The sequence below is a fragment of the Hirundo rustica genome, chromosome 2 (assembly GCF_015227805.2).
Source record: "Hirundo rustica isolate bHirRus1 chromosome 2, bHirRus1.pri.v3, whole genome shotgun sequence".
Taxonomy (NCBI): domain Eukaryota; kingdom Metazoa; phylum Chordata; class Aves; order Passeriformes; family Hirundinidae; genus Hirundo; species Hirundo rustica.
In genome coordinates this window covers 49,950,247-49,965,685 of record NC_053451.1, presented here as the reverse complement: position 1 = coordinate 49,965,685, position 15,439 = coordinate 49,950,247, and the positions used below count along the sequence as shown (strand labels likewise).

At 36.6% G+C, this 15,439-nt stretch overlaps 1 protein-coding gene across 4 annotated transcripts in view; it reads left to right on the top strand.

Moving 5' to 3' along the window:
• Nucleotides 1-15,439, top strand: part of STARD13 (StAR related lipid transfer domain containing 13) — a 288,035-nt gene that overhangs the window by 66,287 nt on the left and 206,309 nt on the right. For 3 of the 4 annotated variants that reach the window (XM_040056756.2, XM_040056754.2, XM_040056753.2), the window contains 2 exons: nt 7,637-7,783; nt 12,414-12,548. In XM_040056756.2, the coding sequence (XP_039912690.1) occupies nt 7,637-7,783; nt 12,414-12,548 (282 nt within the window). The remainder of the gene's footprint in view (nt 1-7,636; nt 7,784-12,413; nt 12,549-15,439) is intronic. The other variant, XM_040056755.2, reaches the window with a different exon arrangement.

Here is a 15,439-nt window from a genome sequence, read left to right as displayed (position 1 = left end):
TAGGATGAGACTTGGAGTGCAGTGTTTTCTGGATCTGAAGCAGGAGGCATTGACCTTGGTCTCCCCCTGATCAGACCCCCACCAGCAGGTGTTCTTTGTTGGTCCTGTCTTTGAATTTTTACCCACAGGCTCTCAACCTTTTTTGTGGCTGTTTTTCAGAGGCAGCTCTTTGCAATCCCTTCCCTAACAGAGAGCACAAAACCCCTGCCCGTCCTCCTTTACATATCTCTTTTAAAAAGCACATGGCCTTTGACTACAGTTCTGTCCCAGTATCTTTCCCTGATATGTTGTACTTTTCTAATTGCACCATGGTTTCCAACTCCAGCTGCTCGTTTCCTGTGACACGTGCGTAGGTATAGAGGCATTTCAGCTGGGTTGTGGGCTGCCCCACCTTTTGGGAGGAGCCCTCCCTAATTCCTCTGGGATGATTTACAGGTATTTCCCTCTTGTTTTCTAGCGTGTCAGTATCTTTTGGTTTTTCTCTGTCACTCAGAAGTTCATTCCCTTTCCCCCTAAAGCATATTAAATGTATCAGGCCAAAGGTGAAGCTGAGCCCAGCTTTTACACATCCTGGACAGCTCTAACCACAATGTTTTTTAAAGAGAGAACTCTGTTTTAGGAAAACTGGTTAAGTCTACCCAATCTCAAAAAGTGCAACTAATCACATTGGGGAGAAGAATCTGTAAGTTACTTATTCTGGTCTGTAACTTTTTGTGGATTCAGTGGTATGAGCTCCCTCAGTCTCATGGGACCCAGTCCAAAACCTAGAATGTATTAGTCAGGAAGCACTGCAGGGAAATACCTGCTGTGAACAGACACAAGCTGGTTACATTCTCCAGGGGAGTCATGGTAAGAGAGGATTTTGCAACTAGTAATTTTTCATGAAGAAATTAATTGTGTCTCAATACTTCTGTGTTTAAAGTACTTTGACATTCTTTGTTGCTAATTGTGATGTGGAGATACAACCGCTGTTGCAGATGGTGCCAGACCAAATGAATATGGACAGTGTCAGGAGTTTGACTACTGCTTGGAGCAGGTGTTTGGGATACTAGAAGTGCAGTTCACTTCCTCCACCTCACAAGGTGGAGGAAATGGTAGAATAGATAAATGATGAGCTGGCATCTGTTGTGAAGCAGCTGAAGATGGGATAACCCAGGAGGATAATTCATGTGCTGAATTAGGAGCAGATGTCATTTAAGACTGGCCATTCGGGTGCCAGTTCTGTAGCATGTGTCATCGGTACCGGCTTGACAAGCAGCCTCTTTGTGAAATTTGGTGTTGCTTGACATCATGATTTGTTAGAAGGTGGAGAGGGTGTATGCTTTGAGAATCTGGAAAATTTAATCATTGGAGCAAAGCCAAATTCCAGTTTGATGTTAAAACCAATTAGGTGTCATTTTAAATTGTCACTGGTTTTTGGTTTTGGTTTGTTTGGTTTTTTTTTTTAAAGAGAAGCTCAATACAAAACTAGTTGCTTTTGCTGGAAACAAAATGAAGCTGCAACAGAATTTTCATATTAGACTGTCTGGGTTACTTCACTTTAAAACTACTGCAGCCGTGTGGAACTGTTTTTCAAAACATTTTGCCCCAAACCTTGTCTTCAACTAAATTCCTTTCTTCTCCACTGCCAAATTCTCTCTTATGTTGGGTTAAATACCATGCTGATGCAGTTTGTGGCCTTCAGTCCTAGGAACTAGCTTGAGTTTCTTCATCTGGGAAATTTTCCATAAATTTACTATTTGGAAGATTCCACTGATACAAGGAGTTTGGTCCTGTCCTTCCTAGCTTAGGGAAATACTCCTTAAAAGCTGCTGCAAGAACCCTTAAAAGAGACAGGACTTCAGAATTTTGTTTTCTTTCATATGATGGACATTATCACTGTGCAAGATCAATGTGTTGAATACAAATTAAAGGTCAAATTTGCCAATTTACTGTCTGAAAGGTTAAAAGGAATTATAAAAAAGAATTTAGTCCATTTCTGAGCTACTTTGAAAAGTCGAGTAGTCAAATACGTATAATGAAGTAAGGGCTATGTTACATTATTTTCTCATGGTTTCTTTGGGTTCCTTTTTCTCCCATGTTGTGCACCTATTAATCATTATAATTATCCAAGTATACAGTCTTATTGTACTGTATCTTGAAGTTAATATTTCCACAGTACTTTTTATACTTTACTGTATTCATTCTTCAAAGACATAGTGGTGTGCTTTAATACAGACACATAAAAGCATAGAAATGCACAGTTGAGCTTAGGGAAAGAAAATTAAGGCAGACGTGTGGGGCCACTGTAAGGGAAAATGCAGAAAAGCTGGAAACACCCTTAAGTGTGTATAAAATTCAGTTTCATTTTCTCTAGAGTATCAAAAAACACAGAAGGTTTCATCATTCATACAGGTATGGCTTGTGTCACTTCTAAAACTTGTCTGAAGAAATCAGTAGCTTGAGGCAGCAGCCTTCAGGCAGGAAAGCAGCAAAAAGAAAGTGGCTGGACAGGAATGAAAATCAAAGCTCCATACACAAACATATTTAAGAAGTGTAATAAGTTTAGGGGAAAATTATTCATCTTGGAAATGGTGTTTCTTTTAAAACAGGTTAACATGTATCTTCATGTTAGTATTTCTGTAGCTTTTATTCAGCAGAGCTGAATGTTTTGGGGATCAGAAGGATCCAGATTGCTCTGAATTTTATGTGATGTCCCTGAAGAGCTTTCATTTTCCCAGAAACCTATGTGCCTGGCCTTGCTTGCTGACTTGAGAGATGGAAGAGACTTCCTCGATAATTTCAGATATATAGCCATACAATTCTTGGAAGTGAAAAGGTTGCTAACTGCTGAGTTTACTCACCGGCTTTTCAGGATGAATGTGCCACAAGTTAGTTGTCCATCCAACAGCTCTGTAAATACTTAAGCAACACTGTAATGGGATATTAAGGAAAATTCCCTTTGAAATATTTCATCTTCGATATAGAAGCCACAGATAAATCTATTTTTGGAATGAAAGAGTCCTTTGTATTATATTTTATTTTTAAATCTTTTTTTTTTTTTTAAGGATTTTACATCAGGAATCAATCTGGCTTCCTCCCACAGTCCCTGGAGGCAAAGCCATCAGTGGCTGAGACCTTCTTTTACATAGAGATTCTTTTAAGAACAGAGGAGCCCCATCTGTGTAGCAAGAGCAGAATATGATATTTGGTCCCTGAAGTTGTTCCACAAAATCATTATTTACAGATCTAGGCTGTTCATCAGAGAGAACTTTTATCTGAGCAAGTTTAATAGGAGGAGGGTTAAATAGCACTGGTATTTTTTACTTGGAGGTTACTGATTTACTATCCAAAGTTATACAATAGATTAATTACCAGAACAATTGGACCTATTGAAGGTCTGAAATGAAAGCCACAAATTATCAGATAAATTTAGAGTTGTGTAATTTTCTCATAACCCTTCACTTGGAAAGCCTTTCTGCTTCCAGTATAGTATGAAGTCTGGCAGTGGGGTTAACCCTGACCCCCGAGTGTTCTATATGGACTTGTTCATTTCTGCCACATTCTTTCAGTTTAAATTTAGATTTGCTGGCAGCTATTATGCCTCTTGCAATAAGCCTCATGACCAAACATTGAAACAAATATGCCTTTTATCACAGATGTTTTTGCCGAATAAGATTAGTGAAGAATACTTGAAAGCTGAAAAACAATGTGCAGAAGCCTCTGGTCCAAAAGGCACTAACCTTTGAATGTCTGGAACGTATTTTCTTGTCAGTGTTAGAAAAAAGCAAGTGTTTAGATGATTTGGCACAATCTTGCACCTTATTTTACCTCTATTTGTTATTGGTAGTAGTGAAATTTCAGCTATGCAAATGAATACAGAGTCAGGATACATATGAATGTGTACATGTAACAAAGTCATTAAGCTGTTCTAAAATAGACTGTGGTTGCTGTGGGAAGTAGCAATGTAGAACTGATGTGTTTGGCTGATTGCTAAATATATCTTAGTAAATCTTATTTGTTGGGATAATTCTTCTATACAATAGCTATCTTAAGCACAATAGCTGCATCTGTAGCTGATTTTGGGAAGTTCATACCACTTAATATTCTGTTTTCCATGGAGGATGATGCTTGTTTTATTATTATGGATTTTGGTTTGGTTTGGTTTTTTTAATCAAGCACGAGTATGTTGGCCTTGAGAAATCTATATGGCAAAGGAGCTCACTCTCAAGGCCAGTAAGTTCTTCTTGGCCTAGGGTATGCCACAATCTTCACAATGTTGCTCCACCTGGAAACACTTGTTTGACAAGGGATTCTCTGGTCTTACTTTCTAAAACTGCTCATCTGTCTAGGATAGGACATGAGGAAATGGTCTCAAATTGCACCATAGGAGATTTAGACTGGATATTGGGAATATGGGGGTTTTTTTCACTAGAAGGGTTATCAAGCTTTGGAACAGGCTACCCAGGGAAGTAGTAGAGTCACCATCCCTGGAGGTGTTGATGTGTAGCTGCAGCACTGAGGATACATGGTTTAGTGTTAGACTTGGCAGTGCTGGATTAACAGTTGGATTTGATGATCCTAAAGATCTTTTCCAAACTAAATGATCCTGTGATTCTGTGTTCTAAGGTAGCATGTAAAAAGTGTTTCTGTAAAACACTTCTGTTTATACTTTCAAGGTTCTTCAAAAGGTAACAGTGTTCCTATGCATTGCTGAATGGCTATGGCTCCAACAATGAAAGACCTTGAGGATATATGGAAAGGAGTGTTCTTCCTGTGACCTTTTAGGGGAAAAAAAAAAAAAAAAAGAATAAAGCAGGCCGCAATTCTCTAGATAATTTAAAGTGAGATTTTTTTCCTTCTGAAGGGCAAGACACAAAAGCTTCCAAAGACGCCCTGACCCTACTGCCTCTGCAGTTGCTATGGGCAGGAAACACTGCTACTCAGATCTTCAGAGCACTTTGATAGTGTCCAACGTAGTTACTGGGGCTCAACACTGTGGAGCTGTGTTCTTCATGAATGGATTAGGCAAAATTTATTCACTGGTTAGAAGTCCTACTGTGCAGGCTGTATATTTTTGAATGTAAGTAGCATCATGTTTTTTTCTGTTTAGCAGGAATTTCAGGCAACCTTTGAAATATGTAGCCAATCAGCATTTGTTCCAAATGGTGCTTTTGTGCCAAATTTCCAATTAGTGAATGGCATTTGTTAACTAGGCCCATTTGGCTTTATCTTCAAGGATAATGAAACCCCATCTTTCCTCATCCCCTTAATAGACACAATATAGAGTCTTACTGAACTAAGAAAAAAGAACTGAATGGAGAATGCTAGGAGATTTATAGTTTTATACAACTCCTTAGGACTTGCAAGTTTTCGAAATGACTGTGGTTTGAATTCTATAGCATTAAACAAGAAATTTATAAAAATAAGAGGGTTTGTCTCATACAGTTGTTTGAAAGAACATTAGTGAATACTGGAGATATTGTTCCAATAGGTAAATATTTGTCCAGATAAAGGTGAAATGTGCTTCTTTGTGCCTGGAGCTGTACTTTTTATTGTAGTGCAATGTCATGTGTGCTGTTGCATACATTTGGAGTGTGTTAGAAATTTTTTGAGGTCTTCATGAATTTTTATCTTTGTATTTTTTATGGAAAATGCTAAGTTAGAGACACCTCTCCAATACCACTGAAAATACTCTTTTCTGTTGTGGAACAGAAAGTGGTCTGTTTCAACATGTAAACATGTTGAAACATGTAACATATATTAAACTCAGAAATCCAAATTTCTAATGTAACCTTCAGAGCTTGTCGCCTGGCAAGAACAATTTTTGCATAGCTCACAGAAATCAAACACACTTTACTCATTTCCCTGTGTGATTGTTTACTATGGTTAAATAAGAAAACATAGTCTTACAGCCCCTTTTTCGTGAAATTCATTTTTAACTGTGTTGAGAAATAGAACATTCATATTAGATTGTCGCAGAATTTATACATTATTGTTTGTGGAATTTGTGCGGGTTTTCATGTTTTGTCCTTGCTGAGTCTTTTTTTGAGTGTTCTTTAGTATTGGAAAGATCAGTATGTGAGGAAGCAAAACCACAGGAAAACATTTGCTTTGTTTACAAATGAATGTTGTGGACTTATATCAATATGCACGTTTCCTGTGTGAGGTCATCTCACTCAGAATGGATTCAATATGAGAAGTGTCTTTTGATACTTACTTTCTGTGGAACATCCTGTAGTTTTCGTGGAAATGGTTGGGAAGACAGTGGAAAGCAATCAAAGTATCTCTTAAAATAATTTTAATAGCTGTAGAGTTGAAGTACAGTTTAGCACTTACAACAGCATTTCAGGCAAAGTACTCAGAGGTTGTAAAAAATTGTGGAATTCCAAATAAAGATTTTGAAAAGTAAAAATTGGGGTATTTATTTTTCTGTGCTTTGAAACAATTCCTACGAAGATCATACTAGCCCCTCTGAAGGGAACATGTGTCTGTTGCTAATGTGGGACTCAATGGCTGATGATTTGGGACCTTAGTTACTGTGAAGATGAGTAATTCCATTAGTAATAATATATATCAGTGTAATAGTGGAGTGAATCTCCTGGATTGTATTTGTAAAGGGTTTTTTTCTACATTAGTGAGACAATTACAGTTCTCTTTCTGTCCCACTTGTGAAACCCTTCTAAGGAAACAAAGCACCATAAAGATTTATCAGGTAAGCATACTCAGTACTCATCTATCTCCCCTAGGTTTTGAGGAGTGTTGGTATGATACTCTTAGGATTATGGCAGGATGAAAATGCATTATTACTGTTTGTCTGCTCGTGCTCACTATGGAATTACCTTCTGTGCAAAGCAATATATTGTTTGGGAAAGGAAGATGAAAGAACTGAAGTAGCTTCAGGACAGAGACTTCTGGGGGGCAGTGGCTGCCTGTGTTAACAGGGAAGTCAGTGTGACTGGCTTTTATAGTGGATCATTAGAAGTGATGTGAATAAGGAAAACAAGGCATAATGCAGTGGTATGCATGGGGACCGCCATGGAAAGGTGCTTAAGGAGAGCACTGGAAAGGATATTGATGAAACTAAGGAATAAGAAAAGCATCTTTATCGATTACATTACAATGGATTAAAAATTTTGTTATACAATAAAGCTCTTCAGATAAAAGGGAAAGATGCATCCTAGTGATAAAGTGACCAGTAAAGTATTCCCATCATATGGGCAGAGGATTTTTACAAGTGTAGAATTATAGTAAGGAATATAATACAGTGTACATGATGACCTTCAATATTCTGGTTCCTGTTGGCAACAAGCAATCAGTGGAGAGATGCTGAAATAGAAGTGGCTTAAGAGGCATTAAAGTGACTTTAGTTTTAGTCTTGGTTCTGTTTAGCTTGAAATAGCAGTATGTCACCCAAGATGAAGTGTTGGAAAGCAATTCAGATATACAAAAGTCATTTGAGTATGTAGAACAGCTATGAATATGTGTCATCAGGATTGGAGTGATAATTGAAGCTTTCTAAATGGAAAAATGTCACTAAAGGACAGGGAAAGAACTGGTCAGCTTTTTCCTTGGGGGCTGGAACAGAAAATAGTCATCTTCAAGTTACAAACAGCTTGAATATTTTAAGATTTCACATATGTTTGATTTCTTTTAGACCCAACCAGAGAAAGAATCTGAATGGCCAGACTCTATGTCATGGCTTATGAAGAAACTGGAACAGTTGAACTTAGATATTGAAGAAGCTCTGAGTGCTAGCTCTTCTCCCTCCAGTACCCCTTCTTCTAAAAGGCACAAGCAACTGGTAAGAATGTGTGTGTGTCATATGATACGTTCTCTAACATTTAGCTAAAAACTCTTCAAGCTATAGTCTTCAGATCCAGTTGTGTTTCTGAATAGGCTGAGGAGCTCAGGTGTTAGGGTGAAGTTAAAAGCTTTCACTCAATAAAATGAAATCTCTAATTTCATTAGGTCACTAATGGTCAAATAACCAGAACTGTGATAGGGTGAAACTTGTAAATTTTCTGTCAGTATTGCTTAAAATCGTTAAACACCTTCTGTATTTTTTTTAGGGATATTTTCTTGTGTGTTTTTCAGATTGTTAATTTAAGTGCTAGCCTATTAATATTTGTTATATTTATTTAAAGATATAACAGCAAGAGAGACACTATCTTCATTAAGAGTTGAACTAGTGTCCCGGTCAGTCCAGTACAACTAGATTTGTTCGTTTTTTCTTTCTTTCTTTTCTTTCTTTCTTTCTTTCTTTCTTTCTTTCTTTCTTTCTTTCTTTCTTTCTTTCTTTCTTTCTTTCTTTCTTTCTTTCTTTCTTTCTTTCTTTCTTTCTTTCTTTCTTTCTTTCTTTCTTTCTTTCTTTCTTTCTTTCTTTCTTTTCTTTCTTTTCTTTCTTTCTTTTCTTTCTTTCTTTCTTTCTTTCTTTCTTTCTTTCTTTCTTTCTTTCTTTCTTTCTTTCTTTCTTTCTTTCTTTCTTTCTTTCTTTCATTTAAATAGTTGATTTAGAGCTGCAGTCCTCTAGTTAAGAATATTTTGTGATGACAGCTATCATCAGTTGATGACAAACAGTTTCTCAAGCTTTTATTTTGAGGGCAAATAAGATTAAAGGAGCAATGATATTATTTTATTATTTCTTAAGTATGCAAGGTTTTTTATATAAGCAATTAATGGAGAATGATCAGCATGAGAAATAGACGTGTTTGTTCTCTGCTTCAGGCTATGATTAAACTCAGTTCTTAAGATAGAATTGTGTGGATTTTCAGCTCTGAATGTTGGCGTGAAATTCCTGGAAGGTGATCTTTTGTGAATGTTTTTGCTGTCACTGCTGCTTCATTTCATAAAAGTAAATTCTTAAAGTAAGCATCTTCGTGGATCATCACAATGTGAGTGTTCATGTCTCTCTAGGTGGGATGGCCAGAATCTTGCACTTTGTAGTTTATGTTTCCAAATTCTACATAGAGAGTGTTAATAACAGAGTGGTCATGGCTCTCTCTTATTTCTTTCTTACTGTATGTGTCAGCCAGTCAGAACCAGCTCTGTCCAACTGAATTAATTTCATAATTAATTTGCCTATTAAGGGACAGTGTTCTGTCTTCCTGTAGGAGAATGCTTAATGTCTTCTGTCAAAATACAGTGGCAGTGTAGTCTGCTTTTCTGTCTGAAAGTGAAATCCCAGCCATCAAAGTTTAAACACTTCCCATCGTCAGACAGTCTGGTAACCAGTCATCCAAACACCCATTATTTTATGGCTGTGCCTGTTCTACTAAGGTAAAAGCTATGGTTTGGTTAGGCATCATTCTTTTTCCATGATGGCTTGAAGATCATAAGATACCACTTCAAATCCTTTGCTGAAGCATTTAGTGAAGGGCACATTGTATGTAAACAGCAGGAAAATCTAAATAGGTGACATTTTCAAATGAACTTTGATACATAAGAACAGCATCATCAGAAATGGTTGCATAGAGAATCACCAGCACCGCAGATGTTTGCATTTCTCTTCCTGAGGCCTAGAGGCAAGGCATCTTCTGAGTACAGAGAGGACAGGACTTTTATCACAGCCTTTTTCCTGGGACATATGCTCCCACCAAAAGCCTCTGCTAAGAGTCTTAGGATTTTCCTAACACCAGCGCCAAAATTACTGTTTTGCTTAATATGATATTTGAGCAATTGCAGTCCTCTTTATCAAGCCACATTTTCTTCCCTCTCTAAAGAATAGAAGAGACCTCTTCATTTTAGTTGTCTGTGGACAGGCAAATACATGAGTCAGCCACATTTTATTGCAGCTACACATTTTACTGTAGCCTTATTTGACAAACTGGAAATGACCTTTTAACCTTCAAGAGCCAATTTCAGTACAGAAGCTGGACAGGTTACTTAATACAAAGTCTTTCTGATGAGACCAGCAAGATCAGAGCAAGAAAAGAGTCTTGGAAAATCTGTTGTGGAACTGATGATGGGATACCATTTGCTGTCTCCTGCAAAAGAATTTGCACAGCAAGGGAATCATCTGCTCTGTTTTAAATAATAGTGAATAATTTGCCTCAGAATGGGTGGCCTTAGTTTTACTTTATAGTCAAGGAAGAGATAGATCCTCATAAATCTCTCCATAAATGTACTGTGAAGAAACAGATACTGCAGATCTCGAAATGACAGTTGCAGTGGAAAAAATAACAGTCTGGTTTTCACACAAGTTGCATGAGTAGTTTATGTTCTATCAGTTCATGCTATTTGTAACATATTTCTAACTATAGCTTATAATTTGTTCCACACATATCAAATGTTTTCTTCTTGTAACTTACCGTGAAACTTAAATAGAATGAAGGCCTCTCTCAAATGTATGTTTACTAGTAACTGTGTAAATTTGGCTTCTATGAAATGAACCACTTTTGTGTTCTTCATATGGTTTTATCCTCAACTGGGTACTGACAAGAAATTATGATTGAGAGTGGTTTTGGGTGAACTGTTCAAAGATTTAAGACTGACTTTGGAGACCTGAGATTTCCAAAGCAGGTGACTACTGTATGAGTGGGAACATGGCTTGTTGAAGCTGCTGCTCTGAAAGTTGTTCTCTTGAGGCTGTGGACAATTTTTAACAAATGACAAATTTCTTACAGCAAATGCTGTCTCTCAGAAATATATTTTGTAATTTAATCACTAGGTTGAGCCAGTCAGTTTTCTACTGAAGGATTTTTCACCTGTTCATGTTCTTTGATATTGTTTTACTCTTTGCATTTTCCTCTTGTGAAGGTATCTGTTATTAATAATACTCATTTAAACAGAATTGGTTTTACAGAAGAAGTCAAAATATGTGCTAATGAAAATCGACTGGGTGAATTAATATTATGGGACCTCTTGGGTGAGAGTAGGGAGCCTTGCAGTATTTTGGTGTGCAAATTCAAGGTGTTTTCTAAAACGTAATAACTTTTGCGTGCTAAGGGATGAATTGTTTCTACATCTATGTAAAACACATATTACTACTGATCATTTTTTTATTGGCAAATATTATGAGGAAGTAATATTGACTGGATTCCTCAGAAGCTGATCCAGAGAAGATAGTAAAAATAATTGTCTGTAATCAAATTATTTTCTGAAACATTCTCTCACCATGTTATAAACATATGATTTAAGTGCAAAAAGCTGTACTGTCTGAATGTACTAACAGCACAACTGCTAGTTTTGGAAAAACACATTTAGTAGTTCCACTCCTGTAAAATCTGTACCTTTCCTATGAAAAAGAGGCACTTGGTAAGTGAAACATTAGAGATAAATCACTCTTTCTGCAGTGGGTTTCCCTGTTCAATGTATCTGCTTCATGGCCATTTAGTATCTTGTACTCAGTTTCAGTACCGAAAAAGCAAGAAATCTTAAAAACAAGAATCACATATTTTTCAGTTTTAGTCCTTTATAATTAATGAATGGCAGTCCTTTATTATGAATTAAATCCTGTTTGATTATAGTTACCCCATCTTATATTAGAGATATGACTTGCATTGAACAAAACTTTTTCTTTTACTTACACATTCATTTAATTCTATATCATCTTCAAACTTCTGGGGGGCTGCATACTAATTATTTTGCCACCTTTTCGAAGCCTCCTCATTTTACAGGCCTGAAAAATATATTGACTGGGAACTGGGCAGTTGCTGTTAAAGATCAGCAGCACATTTGTCACCTTGTGGAGGGGAAGAACCTGAAAATGGGCTGATTAGAATGATTGTAGGACTGCTCTGCAGTCCACCCATGACCCTGTTTCCCTGATTGTCTGTAGAGTGAATTCTGCTGGATTGCATCAAGTATTGCTTCTTGCTCACTCACCCAGTTATTCCTTGGGCCAACCAGGATACGTGGGGGAATGCTGCGCAATTGGTCTTTTCCTGACACTGCATCCAGTGTGGGCCCAGAGTTAGGACATCCACCTTTTAGAAGATGGTGTGGGAGTGGAACAATTGAGTGAGAGCTCCCCAGGTTTTGGGGAATAAGGAAAAATCGATTTGCAAAGTTCCGAATCTGTAATTTGAAAAGGGGCATTTGCTGGGTCTCTGTTTAATATACAAAAATAAATGAAATAAAGTTAAAAGATAGCTTTAAAATAATTTGAATAAAACCATTTATATTTCTACAAAGTAGTTCCATTCCTTTGAGTTTAGGGAAGGTGTACTATTATTGATTAGTTCTCCAACTGTATACTGGATGTTAAGGAAGCGAATTCCTATAATGGCTGGATGTCTAACTTAGCAAATTGTAAAAATTATGCAGCAGGTGCTTTTAAGAAAAAAAAAAAAGATTGAAACCAAATGTTTGCATTTTATCAGAGGAAAAAAAGGCTTTGAAAATGTAGAATTCCAAAGTTTTTATCTTAGAGTTTACATTAAAACTATTTCTGACTTGTCTTTATTTATAGGGTTTTTAAAATTCTATTACAGTGCCCTGTTCAAGTAGAGACAGGCCTTTATGGAGATCATCAAGAAAAAGGATCATGGAAAAATAGAAGAAGAGACTACCAGGATCTAAATTGTTTACCTTACCAAGTGTCAACTGGAGCACGGCCCAAAACTGATGTAAGTAGTGACAACATTATCTGACTCACAGATTCAGTAGCCTCAAAATTTACTATGTATCATTAAAATTGTCTGTGCATTTCTTTGAAATAATTTGTTCCACACATATCAAATGTTTGATCCTTACAAATATTGCACTACATTGAGGAGCTTGGTTTGCAAAGCAGGTACATATAAAAGTTAAGTCAGACTTCAGTTAATGAGGCTCCAGGTCTGTGGGGTTCATCTAATCTGGTTTTGGACCACTAATGGAAACATCTATGTCTGAATTAGTCACTTGGATCACCTTCATAGTCAATGGAAAGAAGCAGGCATTTCTAAAGAGTAATTCATCTGGAGGTAATATGTGATGGATTCCAGTCATCACAGCTAGTGCCACAGCTTTTTCTTCATGGCTTATTTTAGAAGTACTCTCTTAGGATTTTTTTGTTTGGCAGTTGGCTATGCCCAATTCATGGTGAATTCCACACTACATTCTCTGCAAGCCTGAGTGCTCAGCTTTGGAGTTTTAGTTAAATCCTATTTCTAACCAAGAATAGCAATATTTTACCTGGGTTGTTTGTTTCTTTTTATAAGGGGACGGCTGTAGCCTGCAATCAAAGTCCATCAAAAGGCTTTGATTTACTTTCCCAATTGCTAAATGTAAGCTAGTTTAGGATTGGTGTCTTCATTTGGAAATGTAGATCGTTTCTGTCCCCCTGTTTTAAATTACTTGTGTGCCAGCAGTACTTGTGATCATCATACAACATAAAAAGTGGCTGCATTGGATTGAATCAAAAGTACTTATAGCCCTGTATCCTTTCTTTGGCAGTGGTCATTGCTGGATGTTCAGGAAGGAAGTGTAAGGACATAGTAAGCGGATAGTAGGCCATCTCAACTTCCTTTAGGTATATATCATGCAGACACATTGAAGACAGACACTATATTGCATTTTTGTAATTAATAGCCCCTAAGAGTCTTGACTCTAGTTGTGCCTTTTGTACTCATTTGTATTAGTTTATTCTTTTTGTGCTTTAGATATTCAATGTAGCAATGATTTCCAAGTTCAATTATGGAGAAGGTGATACAACACCTTTTTCTTATTGTAAATTGTTACTGATTACTATTCTGGTTATAATTCTTGTACTGGTAAAAACTGCATCTCAGGCATCTTGTAGGAAGTAGTGAATACCTGAGGCTGGTTTTGTTTTTTTCTTTCCCTAGCCAAGGGACTCTATTTATTATTGATTTACATTTTTCTGCTTATTTTACAATCATTTAATATCCTGAGGTCCTCTTGCAACAATATGCAGTTAGTTTTTGTTTTTATTAACCTCTGTAATTGAATAGCATCATCATGTCCCTTTTTATTTGTCCATTTTCCAGTTCATTTGTGAATGTATTGAAAACATATCCATGAGACGGTCAGATACTACCCCTCCACTGTAAAAGAAAATAACAAATTATTCTTAACTTTCTTTTTTTACTTTTGGTTAGCAATGAAAATCCATATTTATTTCTTGATATTTTTTTGTAGTTGCTCCTTCACAGTATATTCTGAGTTTGATAGTCAACTTTGTCAGAAGCTTTTTGAAATTGAAGTGTAGCATTCAAATTGCCTGTATCTGCATGAACGTTCAAAGAAGCTGGCCTTCCAAATCCCAATTATTCTAACCCATTATCCTGTGTTACTGTCCATGTGTTCTTAAGCATACTTTCTGGCAGTTTTCTGCCATGCGTGTCAGTTCTACTCACATCTCTTCCACAAATTACCTCAGAGTCATTTTCATACATTAGCATAACATTTACCACACTCTTTTCCTCCTATCCCTAAGCCAATAGGTGTTAGCAGTAATTACACATTAAGCCAATATCTCAGCAGTTCTCTTTCCCCAAACAATGTGCTTAAGTTATCTATGAAATTTTGAATAAATCAAAATCTATTATATTAACGATATCTTGAACACTACCAAAGATTCATCTACCAATCCATCTACCAAAGAATGATATGCATGCCTGCCACCATAAAATTTCTCTATTTCATTAAATGAACCTATTCCTGTGCACTGAAAAGGAAATTTGAGTGTTGGCTCTACTTGCTTACTAATTGAAAACATCGTCTTCCTACTAGCTATTTCCTTTCCTTGGAAAATGAGTTTCCTAGTTTCCATTTCTGCAAAAGCACAATTCTGAATTGTTGCTTGTTCTAGTTGGAATAGATAACAGAATAAATTAAAAAGAAACTTGCCAATATTATTTGTTTTTTACCTTGGCCAAATGTTCAGGCATGTGAAAGTATCACAGCTTAGCTGCCTTCCCACTAGTACTACGTAAATATTTTCAAAGTGGTGTTGCGGTAATAGTGTTGTTTGGCTGGCAGTGTGTGAGAGGAAAGGCAGAGAAAGTAAGTTTAGGTGTTGGGGTTTTTTTCTTTTTTGAAGTATGCTTTCTTCCTTTTTGCTGAAAATCAGGAAATACTAGTGTGATAAAAAGCACTTCTATGAATCCTCATCAGTACAGTCCATGTGTACCATCAATCATTTTTGTATACTGGAGTAAGAGCAGGGTAATGCAGAAAGTATAAATGTTTCTTAGGGCACCAGCGAGTCTAGAAACCTACTGAAGGCAAGAATTTCTTGAGAGATTAGTGTGCTGTTTTTTAATTGGACGATGCTTTAAATTAGGAATAAATGTTGAAACTGGGTTTTTGCAAATGTCATTCAGGAGAGCTGATCGTTTTACTTCTTTCAAAGTGCTTCTTTTGGTGCTCTTCTTCATGCAAATTCAAATTATGTCTAGCTCCAGGTATGCAGTCTGCATGAGTCTGTCATATCTCTCCAATACACAGATTTTCACTGCTTATTCCTTAAGATACAGATTTTCCATATTTTTTAAAGAGGGTATACTGAAGT